Here is a 25,403-nt window from a genome sequence, read left to right as displayed (position 1 = left end):
CGTGGAGACATTTAATTGCGTGCTGCTCAGGCACTAGTCCTAATAGGCTAAGTGCCGGCTCCTACAGTGACTACCTGAACTGTATGTGAACTGCAAAGTGTCCGTCCCTCCTGTGACCCCCAACCTTTCATTACTGTAATCATGTAAGAAAAGGCACTTTCTCATCAGACACTGTTTTGGTGATTTATTAATGTATCTCAGATGAAAGCAGACTCTTTACACCGATTGTCCAGAAGGTGTAAAATATCAGTCTGTCCTACGATCCATCTCTCCTTCATTCCTTTCTTCCTTCATTTCTTCCAACTATCTAACAATAAGCTAGCTATTAGGTAAACACAAGGCTTTTTGTTTTGACACCTTGTGTGTCACTAGAAATGCTAGCATCTTAAAATTGGTTCCACTTTTCTTTCCAGTTGTTTCCATACAAAGAACTAACACTTTTTGGACAAAAGTCTACATTGGTTATAATTTCTGTACTTGTTCTGAAGTCGTAGGAGTGTTTGAATAGTAAATATAATCCAATCTTCTGTTTGTTACATATTTAGCTATCAAGCTAGCTAGCCAGCTGCCATAGAAGTCCTTTCATAAAAAGAATATAAAGCACCTAAAATATATATGTATATATATATTTATGTGAGTGTGTGTGTGTCTGCATATGTAATTATTCTCGTACTTCAGTACAAGTTGAATTTTAATAGTAAACTAAGGAGCTGGCTACTCATTTTGTAAGGCTGTCTTAGCTGTTCTACAGTATCTATACTATATTTATATAAATTATCTCATTCTTACATTTAGATGTTTCTTGAAATTAACACCATGCCACATTAGTAAGGATCTATAAAAAGTTAATCCATAGTTCATTCAATTTTTTATGGTTTATGAACATTTTCATAACAGATACATTAGATTACGTTTCCTAAATTTATAAACAAACTGGAGGTAAAAATAAAAAATATATTTAAAAAAACGCTGATTAGATTTGTTTTGTTTTTTTTCTCCTTAAATATTGCACACAGTATTTGTGGTCATTGTCCAGGTGGTCAGATTCACCCTGGACTCATCCAGGGACTGGTTCAACCATCCATTCTGTCTCGTCTGTTGTCTGCGTGATATTTCAGAAGAAAATCAGGGTCAAAGCCCAGACATGGCTGCTGCTGATATATTCCATGAGAGAGTACTGGATACCCTCAAGCAATTATTACAGCAACCCAAATTTTTGTGTTCTTTTTTTTTTTTTCTTCTTTTGATGATTTCCCTGGGCGTCTCTTTTCAAATGGAGGTACAATGCGTGTAATCATTTCCTGTAATTTTTTTTTCTTCCAGTGTGAATGAAAATACAGTTAATAATCCGGGGTCAGCGCTAAAACAAACCTGATTTAGTTTTTATTTTGTTAAGGAGATTCACACTCTTTTATGGTACAAAAAGGAAAATTTAGTTTATTAGTACACCATTTAAGGCATTTATATGGGAAAGGTTTTTACAAACAGATGGACAAAATAGTTGACATTATATCATATTTTAGGAAATAGGTTGAAATGGTGCTGGTTTTTCAATGCTTTTTGCTGCTTTAGCTAAACTTTGGTTATATGTAGTCTTTAAGTGTATTGTGTGTTTGGTTATATGTAGTCTTTAAGTGTATATGTTGCATAACAAACTTGTTTAGTTTATTAATTTTATTTTTATCATGGTTATTAATTGTGTGATGTTTGATGCAACATTTTAAATTTAAAATCTCCCAGTTGTTTTTGAACTGCAGCAGTCGTAGGATCTGCCGTCTGGTCTCGTCCTCCACAGTGAGGTGACAAACTGTTTCATTACTTCCTGCTTCAAAACAGAAGGATTAATGTCAGCAGTGTGAAATCATTCTAATGAAACTTTAACAACACACTTCTCTCTTTAAGGCAGTGTAAGGAGCAGGGAGGGGGCAAAGGACAGCCGAGTTGTGAATAGGCCTCATCAGCGAGGTGAGGGTTCAGATCCTTATATTAGTTATACAGGAGTCACCCTCCCCGACCTGAGGCAAATAAGCCACTTAACGCAATTATTTGCAATCACTAAAGGTGGTGTTCATTATAAAACATTTTTCCTTCTTGCCTCCACATAATTTCCCATTGTTGGTGTGAAAATGGTGACCAAAAGAGCATTAGGTGTTATTGTAAAGAGATTTTTTTTTTTTTTTTAATAAAGCTTGTTTCAGAGTCTAGGTAAAAACTTTGAAATTGTGTGAAAATGGAGCCTTTGTGCTTTGACCCTCGCTGAGAGAGAAAATGTCAGGCTTCTGAGGCATGTTGTATTGGACTGATTTGTAAATATGAGTTTTGGAAATGCAGCACAATAGTCCATCATGAATATATCGGCTCTTACACATCTCACACCATTGTGATGGTTGGACTGTTTTTATTCTCCTGATCAGGAGGCATTGTACTGAGGAGGGAGATATTTTTATTCAGCCTCAGCCTCTCACTGATAACTGGCACTTATAGAAGTGAAATCACAGTCAGAAAAGTGAAAAAGAACATGAAGAAGAGGAGGAGAAGAAGAAAAAGGAGAAAGTATTAGAATAGAAAGAAGTATAAAAAGAAGAAACGGAAGAAATATTTTCAAAAAAACCAAGAGATGATAGAAATAGTAAAAGATAAGGGAGAGATAGAAACAAGTACAGGTGAAAGGAGTATAAAAAGAAAAAGAAGAGATAGGAAAAGAAGTAGAAAAGACCAATCGATAGAAAACAGAAGTTTAAAAAAAGAAAATTAAGGGGAGGATTAAAAACAAGACAAAAAGTTAGAATAACAAAAAGAATAAAGCGGACGAGATACAAAAATGTAGTAGAGAGAGAATAAAAAAAGAAGTATAAAATAAAAGGAAGAGATGGGAGAAGAGTCGAGGAGGAAGTAGAAGTTCACAAAGAAGAAAACAGATCTGTAATTATGTCAAACTTTCCCTCTAGTGTTTATCTCTACATCTGTCTTTGTTTGATTACAGTTATAAAAGCCGGAGCCTCTCTCCGTCAGCCGCCTATCTGCGCGAGGCGTAAAACGATATTTTCTAATGCAAACCAAATATCTGACTAATTAACAGTTCCATCACGTGGCTATATGTCTTTTCGCTCTGCATATTTCTGCCTTCCAGATAGTGATGCAATTAAGCACAGCATTTTTTTCCCTCCACAAAATTGCTTAAGTAGATGTAATTAGTAAGAGAATGTTTTGATGAGGAGACTGGTGCTAATGGAATATATTCTAAAACTTTCAGGCTGGACTTTGGTACAATATGGATTTAGGAAGTACTTGTCCTTGTTTGGTGTTTGATTACAGTTTCTTAAGCTGTGGTTTTTGGAACAGACGTGGGTCATAGGGTTACATTTGGGGTACAGGACTGTATAACAATAATGGTGCTAAATATATGGTGCACTCTGCACTGCGTGGTCTGGAAGGGGGTTAATAGTGACTGACACCTTGTGGCCCAGATCTAACTGTGGTTTCATGCCATAGGCAGCAAAAAAAAAAAAAAACAGTTTTAAATGATTGGACAGCGAGAGGCCATTTTTATAATACAATATAAAAAAACAAAACAGGCTAAAAATGTGAAATTAACTCTGATTTTATTTTGGCTAAAAATGTGAAATTAACTCTGATTGTTGGAGTGCATCGTGAAAAGTGTGTTTACTGAAATGATCGGGTAAAGTGACGGCCTTTATTTCAAAACCTGCCTTGTTGTTGTTGTTAGTTAGTTGTTGTTATTCAGGTGTGTCCAAAGTCTGGCCCTGGGGACAGTCATTGTACTTTTTTTTGTACTGATTTTTTGTTTGTATGTTTGTTTTCTTAAAAGTTTTTTCTTCTTGAAAGTTTGGTGGGATGACTGTCATTTATCTTTGTGAAGAACTTAAATTAGGGCCAGGCAAACCTTTTTCAGGTTAACTCTAAGTGTAAAATGCTCTTTTTTGTGTGTGTGTATTTTTTGTGAGTTCCTTCTGTTCTTTTCATGGACAGCATGCAGGACTAGATCCCTGTGTTCTGGAACTTCACTGCGTCACAGAGAAGAGTTGTCATCTTGACAGAAGCGTACGTCTGTATTAAATACCAATGTTTTAGCAGAAACAATTAAGTTCATTGTTCATTAGTATTATCAAGACTTGATCTCAGAGAAAAGGACGCAGGTCACCTGACCTCATGTTGTGAAATCAACTGGAAATAAACACAGGTTTGTGGGGGGGCTTTTCTTCAGCCCGTAATGGACGGGTTGAGTTAATGTGATTGAATGGTCAGTGGGCGACATGCTGATTGGTTAATCAGCTCACGTGTAGCTTCAGGCTCAGGGGCCATGCTCGTAATTTGTACCTTGTGTGGTGTCAGGGACACATGGACAGGTGAGAAGCGCCTGTATGCCAGTGCTACAAATTCACAGCCAGAGTTAGAAAATAATACAGACACACAACTTGTGAAACTCACTGAAGGAGTCCTTCGTCCAATCAACTGCCATATACTGTAGTGAGAGAAAGAGTCTGTGTTTGCATGAACATCTGTATAGAAACTGGCGGCAGCTTGATGCGTCACAATCACTTCTGATCAGTTACAATGGAAATAAATAATTCATGCTGCAGAGAAAATGAGTCTAATTAGCAGGCAGTTTGGGAGCTTTGATAAAAGTGAGGAGTGATTCGACGAAGGGCAGGAAGCTCTGTCATCAGTCAGCCCTGAACAGATTAGCATCTAATATGAATGAGGGATGAGCATTCTGGTGAAACCGAGTGTGTCCGAGAGACAAACTTAATAACTCCTGCCACGGGACAAACCCCCCCCCCCCCCCCCCCCCCCCAACCATCACCTTCTCCTCCTCCACAGCAACACACACATCCACCCTGCTTTCTTCGTCTTCCTTCTCTCATCCATCTAACGCTCCATCTTTCGGGTCTATTGTGTTCAGGTGGAAGCGCGACTCTCCCCTCTGTCCATCACCCTGACAGCTGTGGAAACACATTGGCCATGCTGGATTAAGGAGCCTCCACACCATTTAACACCACACTTCCATACACAAAAGGAATGCTGGGCACTTTCCTCTCCACATCCTTCCACCAAATCCCCTTATCTCAGTGTGTTATTTCCTCTCCGGGTTTGTTTACAGCACCTTCCCCAGGAATGAAGATGCCCTCAGTGCGATGCAGATGTGAAACCACATTATCCCTCTCCCCTCGCAAGAACAACACAATCGAGGCCAATTAAGACTGAGCGCAGAGCTGGCGTGACACGCAAAGGTCCCTGAATTGGGGGGACAAATGCAGGCAGGGTGGACCTGTCAGCGCCACATCCAGGAAGATAACAATAAACAGCTAATAATGAGACTTAATGAGCTTGATTAAGTTGATTTGTTATGGAAAAAGAAAAGTGCAGCACTGGGTGGATGTAGGCGACGTGATGAGTGATTGATTTTAATGGAGAGGAAACTCTGTTGGGGCCTTGGCGCACAATGGAGCTGCAGAGGGAAAATAAGGTACAAAGGGATGCTGCGGTGAATGGAATCTCAGGAGACATATTTGAGATAATTAGATAAATTTGCAGAAACATAGATCATTCACTCAAGGACATGATGAACATGTAACACCCGGCGTACGGAGGAGTTCGTATGTGCTGTACGTACGGCTAAGGAACGGCTGCTCTAATTATTTCCAACTTACATGTTTCCAAGACGTGCCGTATGTTCATACACTATATGAATGTCGTTAAATGCTATTATGGGAGCGGTAATGACTGCCAGATAATTATCCCTCCTACTCAGACTTGACGGCTGCAGAATTTCTCTCATTTCACCACATAATTGTCTATGATTGAATCGCAGATTTCATATACTTTTCTGTTCTTTCAGGCTTGAGTTGACTTTCCACAGCGATGGCGGAGTTTATCTCAGGGCCCTGAACGCCTCGCCATCAACCCCCATAAACAACGCGCGGTAGTGAGCGTGGAAGTTTTTTCTCTCTCTCTCTCTCTGGCTTTCAATAGGCCTCTCCCATTTTTTTTTCCTTGAAAGCAACAGAAAAGTCAGATGAAGGGAAGTTTAATTAAGTAAGAACCTGTTGAGGAAGATTTCCAATCATGGTCTTCAGAATGAGTGCATTCAGCGTATTCATCTTCAGGCGATACGCTGTCTCTTTATCCAAGTGAGGGCTGGAGTTCTCTAGAGGGACCCCAGTTAATTGAATACATTAAAGCGGAGCGCCGGAGGCTTTATTTATTTTTCTACTTTCCTCAGACTTGTTTAAAGGAGACCAACTGCTGATGTTTGGCCCCGTCTAGAGTTTAAATGATCTCCACACTGGGAGTGGTACACAGGAGTAGTAGTTTGAGCAGAGATGCGATGTAATCCACAGCCTTATTTATTCACCCAGAGCCCCTGAGTGAGTCGAGTTTATGTGTTTGGCACTCGTTCAAATGTGCACCTCGGCCCTGGTGGCTCTGGGTCCCATTATGTATCCATCTCTCAGTTTGTTGCCTGGAATGTTTGCTCACTGCTGTTGCTGCTGATTTGCTCTTATAAATAATGTTTATTACATGAAACATAAAAACCTTGAAGGTGGAGGCAGCCGAATGTGCATCTGCCTCCCTCTCCTGCTGGGGGTGCTGTAAACACTTGAAACATTGTTTTACTGTATTTACACCTAATCACGAGGCTCAGAAGCAACATATTTAGACCAGGAGATTTGCAAGAGCACGTTGGATATGATGACAGACAAGTCAGTCAGTCAACGGAGTTTAATCATAGCAGGACAGAGGTGGCGCTCTTCTTGCTCATACTGTAAAATGTAGTCTTCTACAAAGTGGAGTTTCCAAACACAAAACAATAACATATGTGAATTATTACTGGTATTTTTTGTTGTTTTATTCTTTTTCATAAGTAATTCTTTTTCCAACTTTACTAAAATTCCATTTTTTTCTACAGACGGTAAATTAATGTGATTTTAACCCCAGTACTGACAGTACTTTATATTCACATTTCAGGTTTATTTTAAATTATAGTCTGTGTATCATACAATTTAAATATTTATAAAACAATGTTTAATATTGAAAGTTACTTTAATATGCCAGTTTTGGGCCATAATTGTCAACTTTACAACCATTTTAAAATCCTTTTTATTTATGTTTGTCTGTTTCAGTGCAAATGTGTCAGTGAGAGCCTGACTTTAAATCATCTGACCCAGAGAAGACTGAACCTGGATCAGAGGTAAGGTGAAAGTGATGGAGCAGATTCTTAAAAACACACAGCCTGACTGGCGAAGCCTGAGGTATTAACATGATGTGATGTGTGAAATCCAGACGGTGGCTTCTGTCCCCAGAGGACACCCGCATCAGATTCTCGGACGGTGCTCATTAGTCAACGTGCTCTTCACCTCCGTCGTCACATTCATCACGGCGACACGGAGAACTTACTTGTACAGGAGCATTAGACGCTCATTAATAACATGCTACTACATTTATCTTGCTGGACGGAAATTAATCTCCTTTCTGTGCAGTTCACTCCTTCATCCAGTCGTCAAAAAACATATCCTTTTATCTTGGTTTTAGCTTTTAGCTTTGTTTGAGTACAATCGAATTCAGAACAACGATAATCCTCGATATCTCCCCAAGTCCGCACGAACGAACAAGGGTTTTGTGCATTTTGTGAAAAGAATAAAAACAAAAGTGCTTTTATTAATTGGCTGCATTTCAACGCTGATATGTGAAACACTGTGATTTAAAAACCAGGATGTCCTTTGATGAAAAGAGAAATAAAAGACTAAAGTGAGGCTTTAAATGAACAAGGTGATTAAGAGCCACTTTGTTAGACATTTATGTAGCAGGACTGCACCTAATGAATAAAGATTCATACCGCAGGTCCCAAATTTAAATTTTTTACACAAAATGTGCCGGATGTCGGCAGCTTTTAATCACCTCACTGACAGGAGTAACTGCTTTCATTTAACCTTGAGTGAAGATCATGAATTCTAAAGCGTTTAATTGGATACATCATTTAACAGAATGAACAGAGCAAATTTTCACCAATTCAAAGGCTGGGATTGACAGACAGTGGCAGTAAGACCCACCACAATTAAAGCTGATCTGTATTCACTGGCCCTGTCACCCACTGCTATTAGTGATGTGACTGTTTGATCATCTCCGCACTGAAACTTTGCTGAACTTCACCTTGTTTTGAAAGGACTCCAGGGTGAATGAAAGGCAGCGTAGGTTGAGTAGGTTGATACGCTCTGAGGGCTATAGACACATGCACAGCCACGTTCAGGCGCCCTTTACACACGTATACCGGTACATATGGCTAACGGCGACCAATTTTTCAATAATCTTTTGTGGGGTCAATGATTGAACAAAATTTGCATCCATTAAAAAAAAGTGATGTAAGAAAAAGTGATTAATTTTTCAAAAATATCCAAGATCTAAATTGACTATAGCCTAGCTAGGGAGCAAAATGCCTTGTTTTTTTAATATAATTAATTATATTATATTAATTATAATCATGTGTTATCCAGCAGACACTCAACATGTGTATGATTATAATATAGAGGAGTATTAACTTTAAGTGGACCAACATCAAAAGCAAATTCTGGCTGTTGGAAAATTGGTTGGAAACTAGTAGGAGTATTAGCCATAATAAGCTAACAATTTCATAATAATAGTTAAATAATACCGCACATTGTATTCTCTTGATAAATTGGTTGATTATTACCAAGAGGATACCGACAATCTACAAGGTTAACTTGTAGCTTTAGCTTGTCCAACCGGCTAACCTTTAGCCCAAAATAACTACAAGTTAGCCAAAAATAAAGCTTAACATTAATGAAAGGATAAATAAAAAACACAATAAACAAAATACTTGAAAAGAATACTAAATGCCGCTATTTTAAACATAGCAAAACTGTTTATCATTAAGTAAAGTAGACATAAGATTGCTGGAAAAGTCTCTGTTAAAAGAGATATTTTATCTCAACTGTTAATGTACACGGCAGTGTCACACTGTATGTATAAACTGATACAGTGTTAAGTTTTAAACACACACACCCCAGAGGGCAGATGTACTTCCTGTAAAAATAACAGCAAACATCCTGTAAATGGACTCGACAGCTCAACTTTCACATTATTATGTTTGTTCTCCATCAGTGGCGAAATTGAAATGTTTCAAAATCCTGAAATAACGCCGTCTCTCTGAGACAGTGGATGTAATGACATTGTCTCGTCAGTCGCTCTCTGCAGACAATTGCCCCAGTGATGTGAAGAACTGTGTCAAGTGGTACACAGTGAAACACGGGAATGAAGTGTCTCCCGCACATTTAATTGTTTTGCTACTTTGACTTCACAGAGAGCGAATATTCAATCTGCGTGCCAGACATTTCCTCTGTGACTAAGCCCAACCAGCCAAAGTATGTTTGGTTAAGCAACCGGCCCCAGGGTTAAATCTCATATTTGGCAATTACATTTTTTTTCATAGCACATAAATGCAACACGTTATTTAAATGAGATTATATAGCTTTGGGATGTTTCTGTTAACCAGATCCATGTACTTGTTCTCAAAGTGAGGAGCGGGGAACCCTCTGGGCCTGATGGAGTGCCCTGGGGGCCCCCAAGAAAAAATGAAATGTAGATTAATTTTTCTTATTTCTAACTAGCAATTTTACTCAATTAAAATAATTAGGAAGTTTTCAGGTCATCACCCAGACATCTCTATACTGAATAGGAAACATAATGTAAAGAAAGCAAAAATAAGAAGAATTTAGGACAAAACATAATTCAAATGTTGTTGAATTAAAATGCAATATGTAGAAAAAGATTGCAAAAAAATATGATGTCAGAAAAATATATATACATATGTAATAAAAATGGAAGCATTGTTAGCTAAACAATGTGTTACAGAAACAGGCAGAAACTACATTTTAACATTTGTGTTAAAATAACACAAAAATATAACAACAGAAGCAAAATCTAGTTAACAGGAGCAAAATTAATGTAGAAAAAGAACATTTTTCGAATGTTAGCCAAATGGTTAGCTGTTAAATGGGAAGATAATAGCCAAAAAAGATAAGAAATTAAAATATAATAAAGACAAGGTAAACAACAATAATAAAAAAGATTGATACAAATAAGTAAGGCCTGAACGCTAGCACAGACGATGCTAATACAATGTTTTGATATAATGACAAAAAATGGCCTCATCTTGGCCATAAATAGCTGTTAGTAATAATAATATGAGTGAAAAGTGAATTTGCATAAAATCAAAGCATCAACAGCTCCAGACACATCTCAGATCGAATGCTTTCATTTTATCCTCTCGGGAGGGGAAAAAAATATTGTTTTCCAACTAGTGCGATGCACACTGGTCTGTTCCAGCTGGAGATGATCAGCACTGACATTTTGGAACAGAAGAAAAGCGTGTTCAAGGAAATGCAGATTGAGGAGAACAAATCCAATCCACTCAAGTGTTGTTCATTCTGCCCCAACGCAATACAAACCATGTGTGTTGCTTTTAAGTGGTGAAAATAATGGTAAGATTACAGAGTGGTCCCTGGTGTTAATTGTCTAAGAGCTGTTTTTCTTTGGCTCCCATTAATTCTGCTTTTTAGGAGATTGGCCCTGGATGTTTTAACTGGATTTTGTGAACTGTTAGCTTTGGGAGACACTGTTTGATGGCAGACGTAATGAGGGAATCATCATTTCAACATGTGTGGTGAGACGGAGCTGGCAAATGTTTGCCGGGACAGCTGTCCTGACAGATTTGAAATGTTAAGAAGTTTGTGCAGCCTTGGAGAGAGAAGCACTCACTGCTGCCTTCTCTTCTCAGGCTCAGTCTGACGAGGAACGAATGTTGCATTCAGGAATCCTGTGTTACATCATTACCTGCTCAACAAACATTTATCTCACAAGCAGGAAAAAATCTGCTGGAAATGTTTTTTTCCTCACCTTTGCCAAAATCTGTGCTCAGTGTGTGACGTCGTTGGCTTTCAATATTTGTTAAACGTGTCTGCTCTATTTTGTATTGTTAATATAAACTCAATATGACAGTAATAGTTAATACATTGTCATTTTTCATTTTTAGGAGGATAAATCTTTTTTTTTTTTTACCTGAACATTTTCTGTCAGAAATTAAATGCAACATTCGTCTGCTTCATGTGGGATTTTGCACTCACTCTCTGTAGAGAAGAGTCTATATATGTGGTGGTGAATCATATACTGTATGTTACAGCAAATGTAAATGTGCTGTATCTGAACTATTGAGATTATAAATTCCAGTTTAAAACCCTTAAGAAGAAAAAACAACTGTGAGGAAAGAGTAAATAGTAAAGCATGAAGTAATTTTTTTAAGATTGTTAGAGAGAAAAAGGCTTTAAAAAGTTTGAAAATGTAGGTTTTTTAGGGCAATTATAAGTAAAATCAGTTACTATCTTACAGATTTTAGTTTTTGATCCTAAAATGGTGGTTTATAACCAAAGTCTTCTTCAGTCATCTCTCTCTCTCTCTCTCTCTCTGTTGACTCTGTCTTTGTGATAAATGTTGACTGGAGGGTTAGGTTTTATTCTCTCTGACACTGTTTATCACTCTTCAGCACCTGACCTTGTGCATGAATACACACTGGGGTAAGGTGACGTGTGTTTCATGTCATACTGATTCTGTTTGGACAGCGTCACACTCAGTGTGTCCACTTTAGCCATAAGTTGCACGCTGCTCCTCTGTTCCCCCAAACTCACGGCCGGCGATGAATCGTGCGTGTGGTGAGACTCTGAAGGAGAGCGTTAATGAAGTAAAAATTAATGAAGCACATGAGCAGCACCATCTAAAGGCTGTAAGCCCCTCCATGCCCCATTTATAATGTATGAACTCAATAAAATCAATCCAATGTACCAGGTCTCACTTACAGGGTAAGAATAGATTTACTGATTACAGCCCTGTGCTCCCCCGCTCATAATTACCCCCCACTGCCACCGCACCTTCTTACCCCACAGTCAGAAAGAGGACTGCTGGACACAACTAGAGAACAATGTGAAGAGTTTGTGAAAACGGCAGCCACTGTGGCCTCAAAACCACTGTGGACATAAGACATCTTTTTTTTTACCTTTTATTTACATGAAATTCAACAGGAGACGTGCAGTGGAGCTCTGTCACTTTTCTCCCTCAACCTTTAGGACTATCTAAAAGTTTTAGAGTCCAGGCTGCAGCAGCTCTCCTGTATTAGAGCTCCCCCTTCAGATCTTACCAAACACTACGAACGACGAGATTAAAGCCTCCCTGATGGGATTGTTTATTTACTGGAATTTAAATAGCATTATTCCGAAGATAATGGATGGATGTTAAGTAATTATTTGAAAATATTTTAAACAACAGTGATAAGTGCCCTCCTACAATATAAAAGAAAATAAATAAAAATAAATCATGTATATATAGTGTTATGTCAATTCCTCTAAATATTTTTTATTCACATTTCTTAGTGAGTGGTTTAGAGTGGTGGGTGGTGTGATGTGCCATTATTTTTCTATGTCTCGTAGGGTTCCCGAAATTTCTCAAGGGCTGCTGGTTCATCATGCAAAGATATTTATATTCTATTTTCCTTTATCTTATCCTACTAGTTTCATATAGGAGACATTTTGTTGCTGAAAAATAAATAATCCAACATGTCTTAAACTTAATCTTTAAGCAAGATTTTTTTTTAATTATATGTACAAGAGCCTATGAGCATTTAAAAAAAATAGGACAATTTGTGTAAAAAATGAACTAATGCAGTTACTGTAACAGTGTTTCATGATCAGCTTTGTGACTATGTCTTGAATCCAAAACTGTCTTTAATAAAACTGAGCAAAATGCTCTGATTCTGTTTGCCCTGAAGCTGCCGTCCAAATGTCCACAATCACTGTTTTACTCAATTGATAACAATTCTGTTTTAGCTAAACCTATACAGACAGGGGACTTACATATGGAAAAAAGAACAAGAACTGTGGAGCTCAGCTTCCTGATGTGCCTCCACCTCCACCTCTTCGAACAATTCTGTATTTATAATGTCATCTTATCAAGCTCCCCTTGAAGGCAGCAGCAAGTGCACTTATGCCTGCCTTTGTTAGGGTGAGTTGGCAATTTCCTGGGAGATGGAGCTACTGCAGGCAGCCCCTTTTCTTTGATAATGTCCCTGACACCTGGACCAGACTGCTGTTTCCATCACTTTGCAGGCAGGAATAGGAGGAAAGGAACATGTCATACAGTTGCTGCCACCCGGAGTCACTCAGTGTGCATTTAACAGCACTCTCCTCCACACACTCCTGCAGGGTGTGGAGGTCAGAGAGCCAGGGGAGAAATTCTTGAGTGGACAGTTGTTTTAAACTGTGTCAGAAATGTTCTGTTTACTGCAATTTAACAATAAAAAACCTACTGTTCATTTTCTTTTTAAATATGTATATATAAATTAACTTTTATTGTGGTACCGGAGTGCTTTCATACACACTGTTTAAAGCTGGTTAATAAGCACAATAGCCTGAAAGGCTGTTTATTGCAGAGACTTGACAGGCTGATTGTGAATTATAATTAATCAGTTGATTTTGACCCACAGATTGTGATTGTGCCCTGTGAGTTTCATTTACTCCAGCTTTTCTTTCTGGCACGGCTACAATCACCGCAGACCTGCAGGACTCTTCAGGCAAATTAGCAGCCTTCATGCTACCCTGCAGCCATAATGAAAATATCAGTCAATCAAAGACTAAACTATGCTGGGAAATCCAGGCACATATCTTCAGAGCTGCGAGTAGAAACAGCAGAGTGAATGTCAGACACGTCTCAGCTTTTGTGACTGTGCAGTGCAGTAGGTAATATTAAAATAAAGTCTTGTAGATTCTCTGCTGTGTTCACTGTAATAAAACTGATAAAATGCACTAAGGACTCTATAAAAGTGCAGGTTGGAGAGCAAAGCATTCTGGGATATGTGGGGGCCATCTGCAACCTGTCTGCAGGACCACTGATGGATTACTGCATGCTGGACGAACACAGTCTGAACTGTATGCTGCTGCTCACTGTGCCATGGCACTCAGGGCACTTCAAACCCCCCAGACCCTCCTCACAGGTACCCCGCCGCCGCCCGCCACCACACGCTACTCATTTACTGCTACACTGGTTTTCATAATTAGCGCCGCAAGGCCTCATTAAATCTGCTCTAATGAATAAATATTGTATTTCATAGCCTGATTACCAGATCAGCTCAATGCTGGAGCGTTGTAAACAATTACTGCCCTAAATATTCATCACCCCAAAGTGGATGATCGTTGGTATTTAATACAGGACTAGCACTCTCAAGTGCATCTTTATTATACTAATAACAGTTTTGAAATGTTCTGTATAGGGACAAGAAATTTCATATATCTATGATTTATGTTTAAATATCATATTTAGTAAGGTGGGACCTATCAGTGTCCAGTGGTGAAGTTGCATGTGGTCGTTGTCTTATTCGTCCCCATCTAAGCATTAAGCTAAGGCTGCCATGGTGGATCACCTTGTGATCCAAAGTAAACCAGAAACTGTATAAATTTGTTATTTTTATTTACATACATTTTAATAATCATTTTGTGTTTGTGTGGAGTGGATATCTTCTGTACTATATAGAAGATATTTTTGTTTGTTTGTTTTTTTAACTCAGGTGTTACTATGTTTCTCCTCATAAACGAGTATTTATACATCATCCAACTCTGATATATTTACGTCACAAATATGCAACTGAAAAGGAGAAAGAAAGAAAAAACCTAACGGTCGCGAAGGCGTTCGCCGCGGGCTTTAAGCCACAGGTGTTCGACGTTATTAATGACAGCTCAACCTGGTCCGGATGAAATGCCGAGATAGAACGGAAGGTGAAGGAGTTTTTATTCCATACTGTTGGCATTTTGACTCGATGTGTTCATGCTAGCTAAATAGCTTAGAATTGACACGAATTGGAAGAAAACTATTTAAAAATGGCTTAACCCTGTGTGTTAGAATATGTTAAGAGAATGTGGTTACTCATTCACTCGTGTTTTACCGTTGAGTGTTTCTAATACAGCTTCAGTGGATTATCCTGTACATTTCCAAAATAAACTGTTTACAGTGTATTAAACCTGTATTCAACAAATGTTTGAAATGAACAGATACGTTGCGGTTTCTGCGCTCGGAGACCAGGTGGAACTTGTCTGGCGTCAGAGTAAACTATCACTGAAAGACGAGGTGAGTGATCTGTGGAGGCAAACTCGGGGTTTCTGTTTAATCAGAATGTATTTATTTAACCATTGTGCTCACAACAACAGCTCAGTACTTTTGTCTGACTTTATTTTCTAGATTGATCATCCTGAAGCTCTTCAACACAGTAAGGAGCGTTTTTTCTTGTTCTTCATGGCCGCTGTGCTTCATTAGGCTGCCATCCTTACATCTTGTGTTTGAATGTGTTGAACATGATAAAACAAACAAAAATGGCCTCTTGGCTGCCATGCCTACCTGTCTCCTATCTGCTATGTCCCAATGTAGCCATTAACTAGTCTCTAATGAACATTTTACTTTAAATTTAGAGTTCACTGACAGTTTGTATAATAGTAATTCTAAAGTTTTGGTGTCCCGTTTGCGGTCGTTTTCCACCATCATGGACGTTGCGGTCATTTTCCACCATTTTGGTGTCCCGTTTGCGGTCATTTTCCACCATCTTGGACATTGAAGTCATTTGCGACTACTTTGATGTCCTGGTCCTTTTCCACCTTTTTGGACTTACTGGTTGCTGCCCAGAGTGACTACCTGAGTTTCAGCTACATTTACCAACGTGGATGTCCAGGACCCTAAGTCATGTAAATGTTTGTTACTTTGTACGTATGTTAATGTATACATGTAAATGTTTTTGACTTTGTACTTTGTCAATGTATACCTGTAAATGTCCTTGTCTATAAGACTTTTGTGGATGTACATTCATACTGTATGTTTACTGTCTGTTGCACCACTGGTCTTGTTTGCATGACCCTCAGTGTGATCACCTTTATCTGCATTTGACATTTTGGGTGAGTTTAGGGCTGGTCGATTAGCAGCATGACATTTCATGGATAAGATTTGGTTTTTCACATTACTGATGACTTAAGCTAAATGCTTGATCTCAGATTTATTTTTGTTTTACTTTACAATCTGTCAGAGTTTAATGAGCTTCACGTCACTACTTTCCTTCTTCCACCATTTCTTAGTGCTTAAGAAAATCCAGTCATGAATTACTGACTTACTGAGTAAGGCCATGGATGGAGTTTCCAAAATCAGACATTGATCCATCTCCTTTTGTAACCTGGTCCATCCATGGTTCAACATCATCCTACCAACCGGTCAATGTGAAGAACAGAATAGATGAAGATCTGGTTTGTTATCAAGTGTTTGTAGTTATTTCATCAGTAGCCTTTTGACCACATCAAGGACTGTACATGAGCAGCCATGCTGGTTCAGTTCATGATCACTTTGTTTGTTGTTTTAGTTGGGGTGGAGGTCCAGGGTAAAATAAAAATGTATTTTTACAAAAACATGTAAAATAAACTACATAAAACAAATTTAACATGATTGCAGCATCTCTCTTTACTTCCTCTATAGCAATAAGTCCAAGAATAATAAAAGACAAAATTTGCTAACGTGTGTTTCTCATGAAACTAAATACCCAGACACTGTCCTCAAGTGTTGGTGCTGTCCATCAGCTGTTGTAGACAGAAAATGTTAATCTGAGCCCTGAGAATTTATCATTTTCCTCTTGAATATGTTTATTAAATCCACACTTGCCTGCTACAGCCTGGATCCTAATTCAGGACAGGAGTTGTTTAATCTGCTGCCATTAGCATTTACCTCATTAACTCATAAATTGATCTCTTAATAGTAATGGTGAAATATCTATATAAAGAAGTATTAAGTCTCGAGTTGGCAGTTTTATTTAAAACTATAAGAGCAAAAACTCCCCACATTTATGAAATTGGGTGACATTTTGGAAAATTAACTGCTTGTCAATGTGTGTAATTAATCAATTTAGCAAAGGCTCTAAAATTAGGGATAAATATTCAGTTAGCATTGAAATGACAGCCAGCAGTTTTCCTGTGTTGATACAGTGAGGAGAACTCATAAGTATGATGATGACTCTGAAAATAAATATATAAATACTTAATATTTGTCAAAATCATTTATATTGTATTAACTATCAGTGGTTATCATAGTGACAGTTTGTTTGATTTAATGAAATAGTTGTATAAATCTGCTTTTCTTTGGTCATACCTACACCTCTTCCTGATGTAAAATAACTTTGAATGTGCTCTACAGTTTTATTGATAACAGTTTGTTTGATTAAACCCTAACATGTGGTTTAACACTAACATAATTACATCCTCATTGCTTGTCTAAATAAGCTTATGTGCTTTTTGATTCCACAAAAGCTTGCCTTTTTTAATCAAGTTCTGTAAAAACCTGATTTAAAAATAAAAAAAATGATGACCTTGTAAAGAGGGATTGTCAACTTTTTAACCAGATTAAATGACATGTACCCTTTTAAAGATGTGCAACCGATGTCCACGGGTGATGGAAACGTTAACCAGTTCTTTAGATGTTCAATTATCACCATTCTGAATTTCTCTTCCTCCATGTTTCAATAACAGTAATTACAGCTGCCAGTGTTGGTGGTGGAGGGCTGGTCAGCTCACAGGAAAGTGATAACACAATTGTGCAGTGATTAATGCTTTAATGAGATTGTGCAGTATAGACAACAGGCACCAAGAACAAACTGTGACACAGCTTCAAACGTGAACAGCAGTTAGACAACGTGTACGTCCTCACAGTAGGACTGGAGCCTCAGTTACTGACTGCTCTGAAACTGAAACTGAACTGTAAATGCAGGGCAGTAGAGGTGAATCATGGCACCAAGATGAACGACACATGGGTTAATACTGTGTCATTTTCTGTATAGCTGAGCGCTTGTGAACACCTTCGGCTACTTCACAGTGGAAGGGCAGAAAATGAGGCTAAAAGAGAATGAAGCAGAGCCAGAACGTTCTTGAACTGCATTGCTTGATTTACAGGTATGCCATTAGAGGGTTCTAATTGTTTCCACACCATTAGCGACAGTTAGCTAATGAAGGATATTTAACTAGACACTGGGGTATATACAGTATGTATGTATATATCCCATAGAGCTCTGGGAGCTCTGTGAGCAGAAGGCACTGGACCCGGTCTGTAGGCTTTTCCATGTGCATCTCAACAGCAGATTACAGGGTAACTTTTACAGGAGCCTCGCTTCCAACAGAAAAGCTTGCCTTTGTTTCCACGGGTTTCAGATCAAACTATGAAATGCATCAGTTGAGAACAGTACAGACTAGAGCTGTTGTTTCATATAGACATATCTGTTCAAACTAGGTGAGAATTGAAAGAATTGTGATTTTAGTATGTGACAAAGGGTAGGTGTTATGTGTGTTGTTGGAGCCTAGGGGAATAAATCTGAAGGATGCACTCTAAGTAGAGTTGATACATTTAAAACAATGTAAAAATATAGTACAGTAGATCATTTGATTATTACTGGAATGTTTCTGAAGCAGCAGCAGCAGGGGGGAATGGAAAGGAATGTAAATCACAGAACAATCATATAAAATATTTACACTTTGTAGATGTCAAAGGTCAGCTTCTCCACTCTGGTTCACTTTCAACAAATCTTGATACAAGGGCTTGAAGTTATGAAGACTGATCCTCAAAAAACACAAGTGAACCGTCACCGTTAATATAAACCAATTTATACTGACTGAGTTTCAGAGAGTAGAAGAAAACATTCTAAGAGTTTCTGCTGGGAAAAGTTGTCTTAGTCATGTCAGTCAGGTCCAGGAACTGTTTCTTTGTCCACCCTTCACTTGGTGGTTTCTTCAAGTTCCTTTTTCAAGCTGTAAAAATATAAGTGAGGAAATGTAACTAGAGTGTTGGGAAGTCACATGAATTTGATAGAAAACAAGAGAAGAAATGCTTCACACCTTTTCAGATAGGCGTGCACGTTGTCAAAGCCGTGGTATTTGGCCAGATAAACCAGCACTCCCGTGGCACAGCGGCCTTCTCGTGCACGACAGAAGCTGCAGTTACAGATCCCTCTGCATGGGGGGCACACCCAGTCCTATATGGAGAACAAGCGAGTGGGTCTGAGCAACATTTCTTTGTTGTTTCCTTCTTGGCTCTTCTCTCGTCTCTGACTTTATTGCACTAACTACCATATTTAACACTTTTGTGGACATTTGTGGACTCACTGGATCAAGCAGAGCATCTCGGACCTCCTCCCCGTAGCGGTTTCGGAGACACGGTCCGCAAAACTGCCCCCTGATTCCCTGGCACTCAGGATTACGGCAGTTGGTTTTGGTGTCAGTTGTTTTCTGCCGACACTGGTGGCAGGTGGACCCCTGAGGGGAAAAAAAGATTCAACATCTTGAGTCACAGTTTCACAGACAAAACACAGCTGCGTAGTTGTTTTTCTTCAGTGTAATAAACATGTGGACTTACAGTGGAGCCGTTGTAAACCTTTTCTCGCACATTCATGCAGATCCTCTGCAGCTCCGCTTCAGTGATGTCCTCCACGGGCCGCACCACGTGGGGGATGGCTTTGGAGCCGTTGCAGACTCGACGACGAGGCTGTTTGAGAAATAACGTTATTTTGCAAATGATGATTATAGGATTTGTCTCAATGGACTTTACAATTTCAAAATAAAAAGATTCCTCCCCAAAAAAATTAGGAATATATATAAAAAGTTAATATTAACAAAAGGCAAAACAGAATAACTTTGATCTGAAATGATTACAATAACTCACTGGTTCATCCACTTCCTCGTAGTAGCGACTTTTGCGGACCAGGCTGAACTTATCCTCAGGTTCCTCTTCGTCTGGGGTAGGGCTGGGGGGTCCGTCCACCAGGGTACGGGACCGTGTGTGTGGTCGGGAAAGACGATGTGGGTTCTTCCTGCATGATCCCGGTGTTCCTATAGACCGTGGTGCTCGTCTGGGCTGGGGATGATAGAAGATGAACAGCTAATCAAGACTTTTGCTTTTTTTTTGTTTTATTTTTTACTTTTGAAGGAAAGTATATACAGGATAGTAATGTTGTGTGGAGTAAACTTACTGTAGAGAGAGCAGACATAGTCATTCGTCCTGGGAAGAGTCCAGAGACTTTGTTCAACTCTGCCATCAGTTTGGCGAGCTATTGAAGAAATGAACAGATGTGTCATATTTTAATAATGTGATTACAGCAGTAACCTGTAACTTTAACTCATCTTAAATCTTCTTGATTTCAGCATCAGCATTTTCATCACACTACTTGTTGCACGTTATTAGACACAGTTAGGCGATCCTAATTAGATACACACATCAACGTGTAAGTCATGTCTGCAAAATGTGACATGTATCATGAGAGTGTTCAGTTGTTGTAGTTGTGTGACCAGAAAGATGGATAGGTTTGTTAACAATAAATACGTACAGTTTCTTTGTACTGTTTTCTTGTACTGGGCTAGAAGTGTAAAGAAATATCTATACACTGCTGACATTGCCCCTCCCCTCACCCTTCTCCCGTCAGGCACAAACACAGAGGAGCGGCCTTTACCATTTCCTTGTTCTCTTTAATATTCAACGCTCTCTTGGCCATGAAGTCCTCCTCCTCTGACTCAGATTCACAGACTTTAGGCTGAGGCAGAGGTTCTGAGGCGGGCCTCTTCTGTCCCTGCTTCCTGGTGGGGAATGTCATGGCCACTTTTAACCCCGCAGACCTGCGACCTCGTCTCGGTGTTTTGGTGTCCACCTTCTGAAAGAAGATTAGATCTGGTTATGGGAGACCTTTGGAAATTCATGAAAGATTCTTTGCACCTAAACCAAGAAAACTCACCATAGACTCCATTTTGCTGTTGATTATAATTTCTTCAGACCCGCTGCATGTGTCCTCCTCAGAGGTCACTTCAGACACTGCAGGTTTCACTGCTGTCTTCCTTGGTCGTCCAACACTTCTCTTCTACAGACACAGTAAAGTGTCACAGACTTTAAACTTCAATGCAATTAGGATCAGGCAAATTATTATTGTGACTTTTATATTTACCGTATTAGCAAATCCTCCATCAGAGCCAAAACTATCACAGCTGTCCTCAGACGCTGAAGAAGAAGTCTCCATCTGAACAAGTGGAACGTTGCGAAAGCTTCTCAAACTCCTCCTGCTGGATGGAGTTGGCTGGACAGCCAGTTTCTGTAAAGAATACCACTTTTTAAAATATATATATATATATATATATATATTGATTTAAAGAGTAAAGTTTTATTCAAACGGTGCTGGTTCTGCTTCTTTGGCACTAAACATTGATAAAGGTCACGAGTGCAGGATGTGGGTAAGAACTGGTAAAACCTGCAGAGCAATAGAGTTCTAAAACTCCTACTGGAGTGAGGCTCAGATCTCATCACAACTGGTTTAATGACGTTTCAACTCCTCAGTTATTTGTTCTATAAAATGTCAGAAAGTCTTGATGAAATTTTTAAACCCACACTTGCACATAAAAACCCCAGGGACCTCAGTTTAACAACTATAATACTTTTAATTATCACATGTTAGAGTCATGGGTTAATTGAAAATATCTTTAATTTAAAAAAGAAGGCCATTTAATTATACACGTCTCTATCAGTGGACTGATGTTTGAGTGTTAACTTTTGAGGACACACCCCTGTCTGAGAGGGGAGAAAAATATAAGCCTAATGTGGGTAACTGGGTCATGCATATGTTCATTTACCTATTCTTATAATTAAATTAAACTAAATTAAAACATATTACACATTAACTTTTAGAATCGGCCGTTGTAACAGTTTTTTTCTTAGCAAACAATGTGGAACGTGGTCATTAAAATAGTTTGATATATAACTTGATATTAACAAACTTTATACACTTTAATATTTACAGAAATAAATTAAAATCTGCAACTATGTGTAATGTTGTCTTACCTGTGAGCGAGTGCGAATCATTTCCCTCTTTTAGGTAAAGTCTCGTTGCTCAGTCACAGAGAGAGTGAATCTCAGTAGTTCTGCAGTAACAATGCTGTGGATCCTGCAGCTCCACACAAGCAGGACACCCGCGCTGCGTTCGTTTCCCGCGCCACCCGAAGGTCCTGGAAGATTTGTTAAAACTGTTCAAGTTTTATAACCGTTAAACATATTTAATAGAAACGAAAACACCTTCAACATAATCGTACCTAAATCTGCATCCGCTTGTCATGACACTTCTATTTTTTAACCAGCTAAAATGTCTAAACAACACGATTCCATAGGTCCTTCTTCAGCGTCTCTTCAATGACCTGCGCAGCGGCGCGATTTTTTTTGCTCCCTTTTAGCATACAAGGCGGGTAAAATTCGGAAGTATTTCCAAGTAGATGCACAGGTCAAATATAGACAGATAACAGATTAACTGTTCAATAGTGATGGTCTTTTTTATGAGACGGGAAACAATTAGAAACACAGACGGCAGGAGTTGGTGAGCAATAGAGATTTATATGCAGTCTTGTTAATTACATTTTTATTGCTTTCTTGTGGCAAAGTCTTTAAATATATATTTATATATATATATATTGTGCAAAGAAAATGTAGCATTTTTTGTTGTAATTTTTGTCAGGCCCCACGTCAGAGATATAAATCCAGGACCTAAAATCCAAGTCTGGATTTGGAATTTTAAAGTAAAAGCATTACGTGACTTATATAATTTATATTTATAATATATTCTGATTGAGCGTTTGTTCACTCAGTCACTGATATATCATAAAATCTATTAAATGCACATTTTGAGAAATAATATTAAATGTAGAGAACAACATTTCTCCTGTGATAAATGCACATCAGAAACACATTGTGTTAAGTATAATAAGGCTAGCCACAAGAAGTGCTAAATACAGTCCAATGTCTTTTTTTATAATAAACACAAAATGAGATAACAAAAGACAAGAGACAATATATATATATATATATATTTGAGGAGGCCTAAAGTGATTATTATTGCAGTCCTTAGTGATAGATTAGGGTTTATTTATATTCAGGGTAGGGACGTGATGATGCATCGTAAATCAGTTAAAAATCAATACAAATGTGTGACAGTTCGCATCGGGTGAAATAAAAATTAATTGTGCATTAAGGAGTAGGCTGCCTTATCTCAAAAAGTCACTAGTCATACCATGACACTACACACTCTGGTGCAGTATGTGGCGATATGCTGTTAAAACGTTGGTTATGACCCACTATTAAACCAAGCCTCAGGTCCTGGTAGTCTAAGTGACATTCAGATATTCAAAACAGAATTTTCATCCACAGACACAAACAGTGTTTTACACTGTTTGTGTAAAGAAAGGACAGTTTTTTTCAGTTAATATTTTTTATTTTCATTCTTGTTTTTTATATTTACAGTCGTACAAGCGTCGTTAATAATGCCAGACCAGTTTTATTTTTAAGAGATAAATGGTAATGTGCAGTATTTCTCTAAAGAAATGCGTATTTCTGTTATTCAAGATAACATCAGTTCATGAGGTACACAAGAGCATTTCAGTTATAAATAGTACTTTGCATAGTTTTTACAAATAAAGGATCATTGCATTTGGTCATAATTTGGTGAATCCTATTATAACGTCGTTACATCCCTAATTCAGGATCATCGTATGGTCCGCTTAGTTTAAAAAATACAAAAATGTAATTTTTGACATGTATAAAAATAATAAGCAAAATAATTTTGCTCATTTAAAAAACAAAAAAGAGTGTTATGAGGCTGACATTTATACATTATAAGCATCAGTTTGACTCTTATAATATTTGGGTTGGTAGCAAATAAGTAGACAAATGAAAGTCAGAAAGCCATTTCCTTGCAGCCACTTTCAGTGTATATATATGGTAGTCAGTTCATGTGTGTCCCACATTAACTTCTCCCTCCACCTCCACGCCCTCCCCTGCCGCCTCTCCTGGGTCGACCTCTGGCTTGTTTATTGTCCTGACGTGGTAATTTTTTCTGTCGCTCCACTTTGATCCACCCTCCATCACTGGCTTTGGCCCCGTTTTTATCCTCACTGGGGATTTCTGTCACAGACGATATACCTGGTATCGTGGAGGGGCGGGTCGCTGTGGTGACACTGTAACTGTTGGACCGTGGCCTCCCAGGCTGCCGAGAGCTTTTGCTGCTCTTATTGTAAGCATGGCCTCGACTGTTGATCCACGCCTGACCCGTGCCCTGTCCCGTTCCCACAGTTAGTGTGTTGCCAAAGTAGTGGTTTCTGCTGCGGTCGTTCACTGCACTAGCGCTGAGTGGACGCTTTATCTCCCTCTCTGAGGCGCTCTCTGACGTGGTGCTGGAAGGGCTGCTGCCCTTCGACCCCAGCTGGAGCATTGACAGTTTGGATGACAGGCTGGTGGTTGGTGAGGAGCTGCGTGAGTCGTTCCAGGGAGACACACTGAGGCGGTTTGGAGAACGTCGCACAGCTGCGGCGTAAGAAAACTCCTGGCTTTCATGAGCAGACAGGAACTGAGGCAGTGTACGAGCCTCAGAGCTGGTGAAGGTGGGCTGAGCTGGAGTCCGCTGTGGAGATTTTTGAGTCTGCCTTAACCTTACATCGTACATCCACAGAGGATCAATATCTGAAACACAAGATACCAAATACTAGTATTTTTAATTTGTCCTAAAAATAAATATATGCAATAAATCACAAAACTAACTTTCACAATTTCATAAAACAATTGTATTGGCTAGTCTCCTAAAGAGGTGATGACACTTTTAAACCAATGCTGTGTGTAAATGTTGTAATGCCCTTAGAATTAAGGACAATCGTACTTTAAGATAATATAAGATAAAGGAGCGAACTGTAACACAGAACGCCTTCCTCACGGTGAATGACTTCTTTAACCAAATTAAATAAAACTTGCTAAATATTGTTATTATAAGTATATTAATTATATTAATTGCTATTGCAATTTCCAATTGAACCTTAATGATAACACTGCCTTGCTACACTTTTTAATTCTAATGTAGCTCATGTGGAGGATATCATGAATGACTCAGGCCTAAATGTATTTCATGATTATCTTTACACATACTGATTATTGATTCCATTTGTATATTTAACAAAACAAGGTAAATTAAAGCCTTGCAATGAATCTATGAATTATTACTGTAAGTCAACCATAGCTACATATACAGACATTACCAGAGGTCGTTCTGTCTCTGATCTGCCACTCGGTGTCCTCCACAGCCGTCTCGATGACCAGCTCCACCGTTTTTATCTCATCTTGTCCCCCACCGAGGCTCCACCTCAGTGGGCAGCTGTGTCTGGTTGTCCTCGGTGACTTCACATCACTCTTGAATATAGAGTGAAAAGTGTGTTACAATTTCAGAACTTTTTTTTTTAATTTTCAAAGTA

General features: G+C 38.7%; 3 protein-coding genes across 22 annotated transcripts in view; 1 reads left to right on the top strand and 2 right to left on the bottom strand.

Moving 5' to 3' along the window:
• The window catches only part of sp3a (sp3a transcription factor), a 41,604-nt gene extending 27,636 nt beyond the window's left edge, over positions 1–13,968 (top strand). For 12 of the 18 annotated variants that reach the window (XR_003052268.1, XR_003052259.1, XR_003052262.1 and 9 more), the window contains one exon: positions 7,146–13,968. The gene's annotated coding sequence lies outside the window, so the exon portion shown is untranslated. The remainder of the gene's footprint in view (positions 1–7,145) is intronic. The other 6 variants (XR_003052266.1, XR_003052271.1, XR_003052263.1 and 3 more) reach the window with 6 other exon arrangements.
• Positions 13,969–17,693: 3,725 nt separating this feature from the next.
• On the bottom strand, positions 17,694–22,102 carry cdca7a (cell division cycle associated 7a). The gene is made up of 10 exons (XM_008328280.3): positions 21,964–22,102; positions 21,077–21,220; positions 20,870–20,992; positions 20,591–20,788; positions 20,114–20,191; positions 19,807–19,998; positions 19,501–19,629; positions 19,251–19,400; positions 18,984–19,120; positions 17,694–18,896 (listed from the first exon to the last, which is right to left on the bottom strand). Exons 1-10 carry the CDS (start codon positions 21,982–21,984, stop codon positions 18,863–18,865), a joined length of 1,206 nt encoding a protein of 401 aa, XP_008326502.1. The 5' UTR covers positions 21,985–22,102; the 3' UTR covers positions 17,694–18,862.
• Positions 22,103–23,423: 1,321 nt separating this feature from the next.
• map3k20a (mitogen-activated protein kinase kinase kinase 20a) overlaps positions 23,424–25,403 on the bottom strand; it is an 18,356-nt gene continuing 16,376 nt past the window's right edge. For 2 of the 3 annotated variants that reach the window (XM_008328281.3, XM_008328283.3), the window contains exons 19-20: positions 25,191–25,341; positions 23,912–24,624 (exon numbers count right to left, since the gene is read on the bottom strand). In XM_008328281.3, coding sequence (XP_008326503.1) covers positions 23,912–24,624; positions 25,191–25,341 — 864 coding nt within the window. Of the gene's footprint in view, positions 24,625–25,190; positions 25,342–25,403 lie in introns of all 3 variants that reach the window. The other variant, XM_025063967.1, reaches the window with a different exon arrangement.

Source organism: Cynoglossus semilaevis, chromosome 16 (genome assembly GCF_000523025.1).
Source record: "Cynoglossus semilaevis isolate Cse_v1.0 chromosome 16, Cse_v1.0, whole genome shotgun sequence".
Taxonomy (NCBI): domain Eukaryota; kingdom Metazoa; phylum Chordata; class Actinopteri; order Pleuronectiformes; family Cynoglossidae; genus Cynoglossus; species Cynoglossus semilaevis.
Note: the sequence above shows the minus strand (reverse complement) of the source record. Positions and strands in the feature narration are given on the sequence as shown.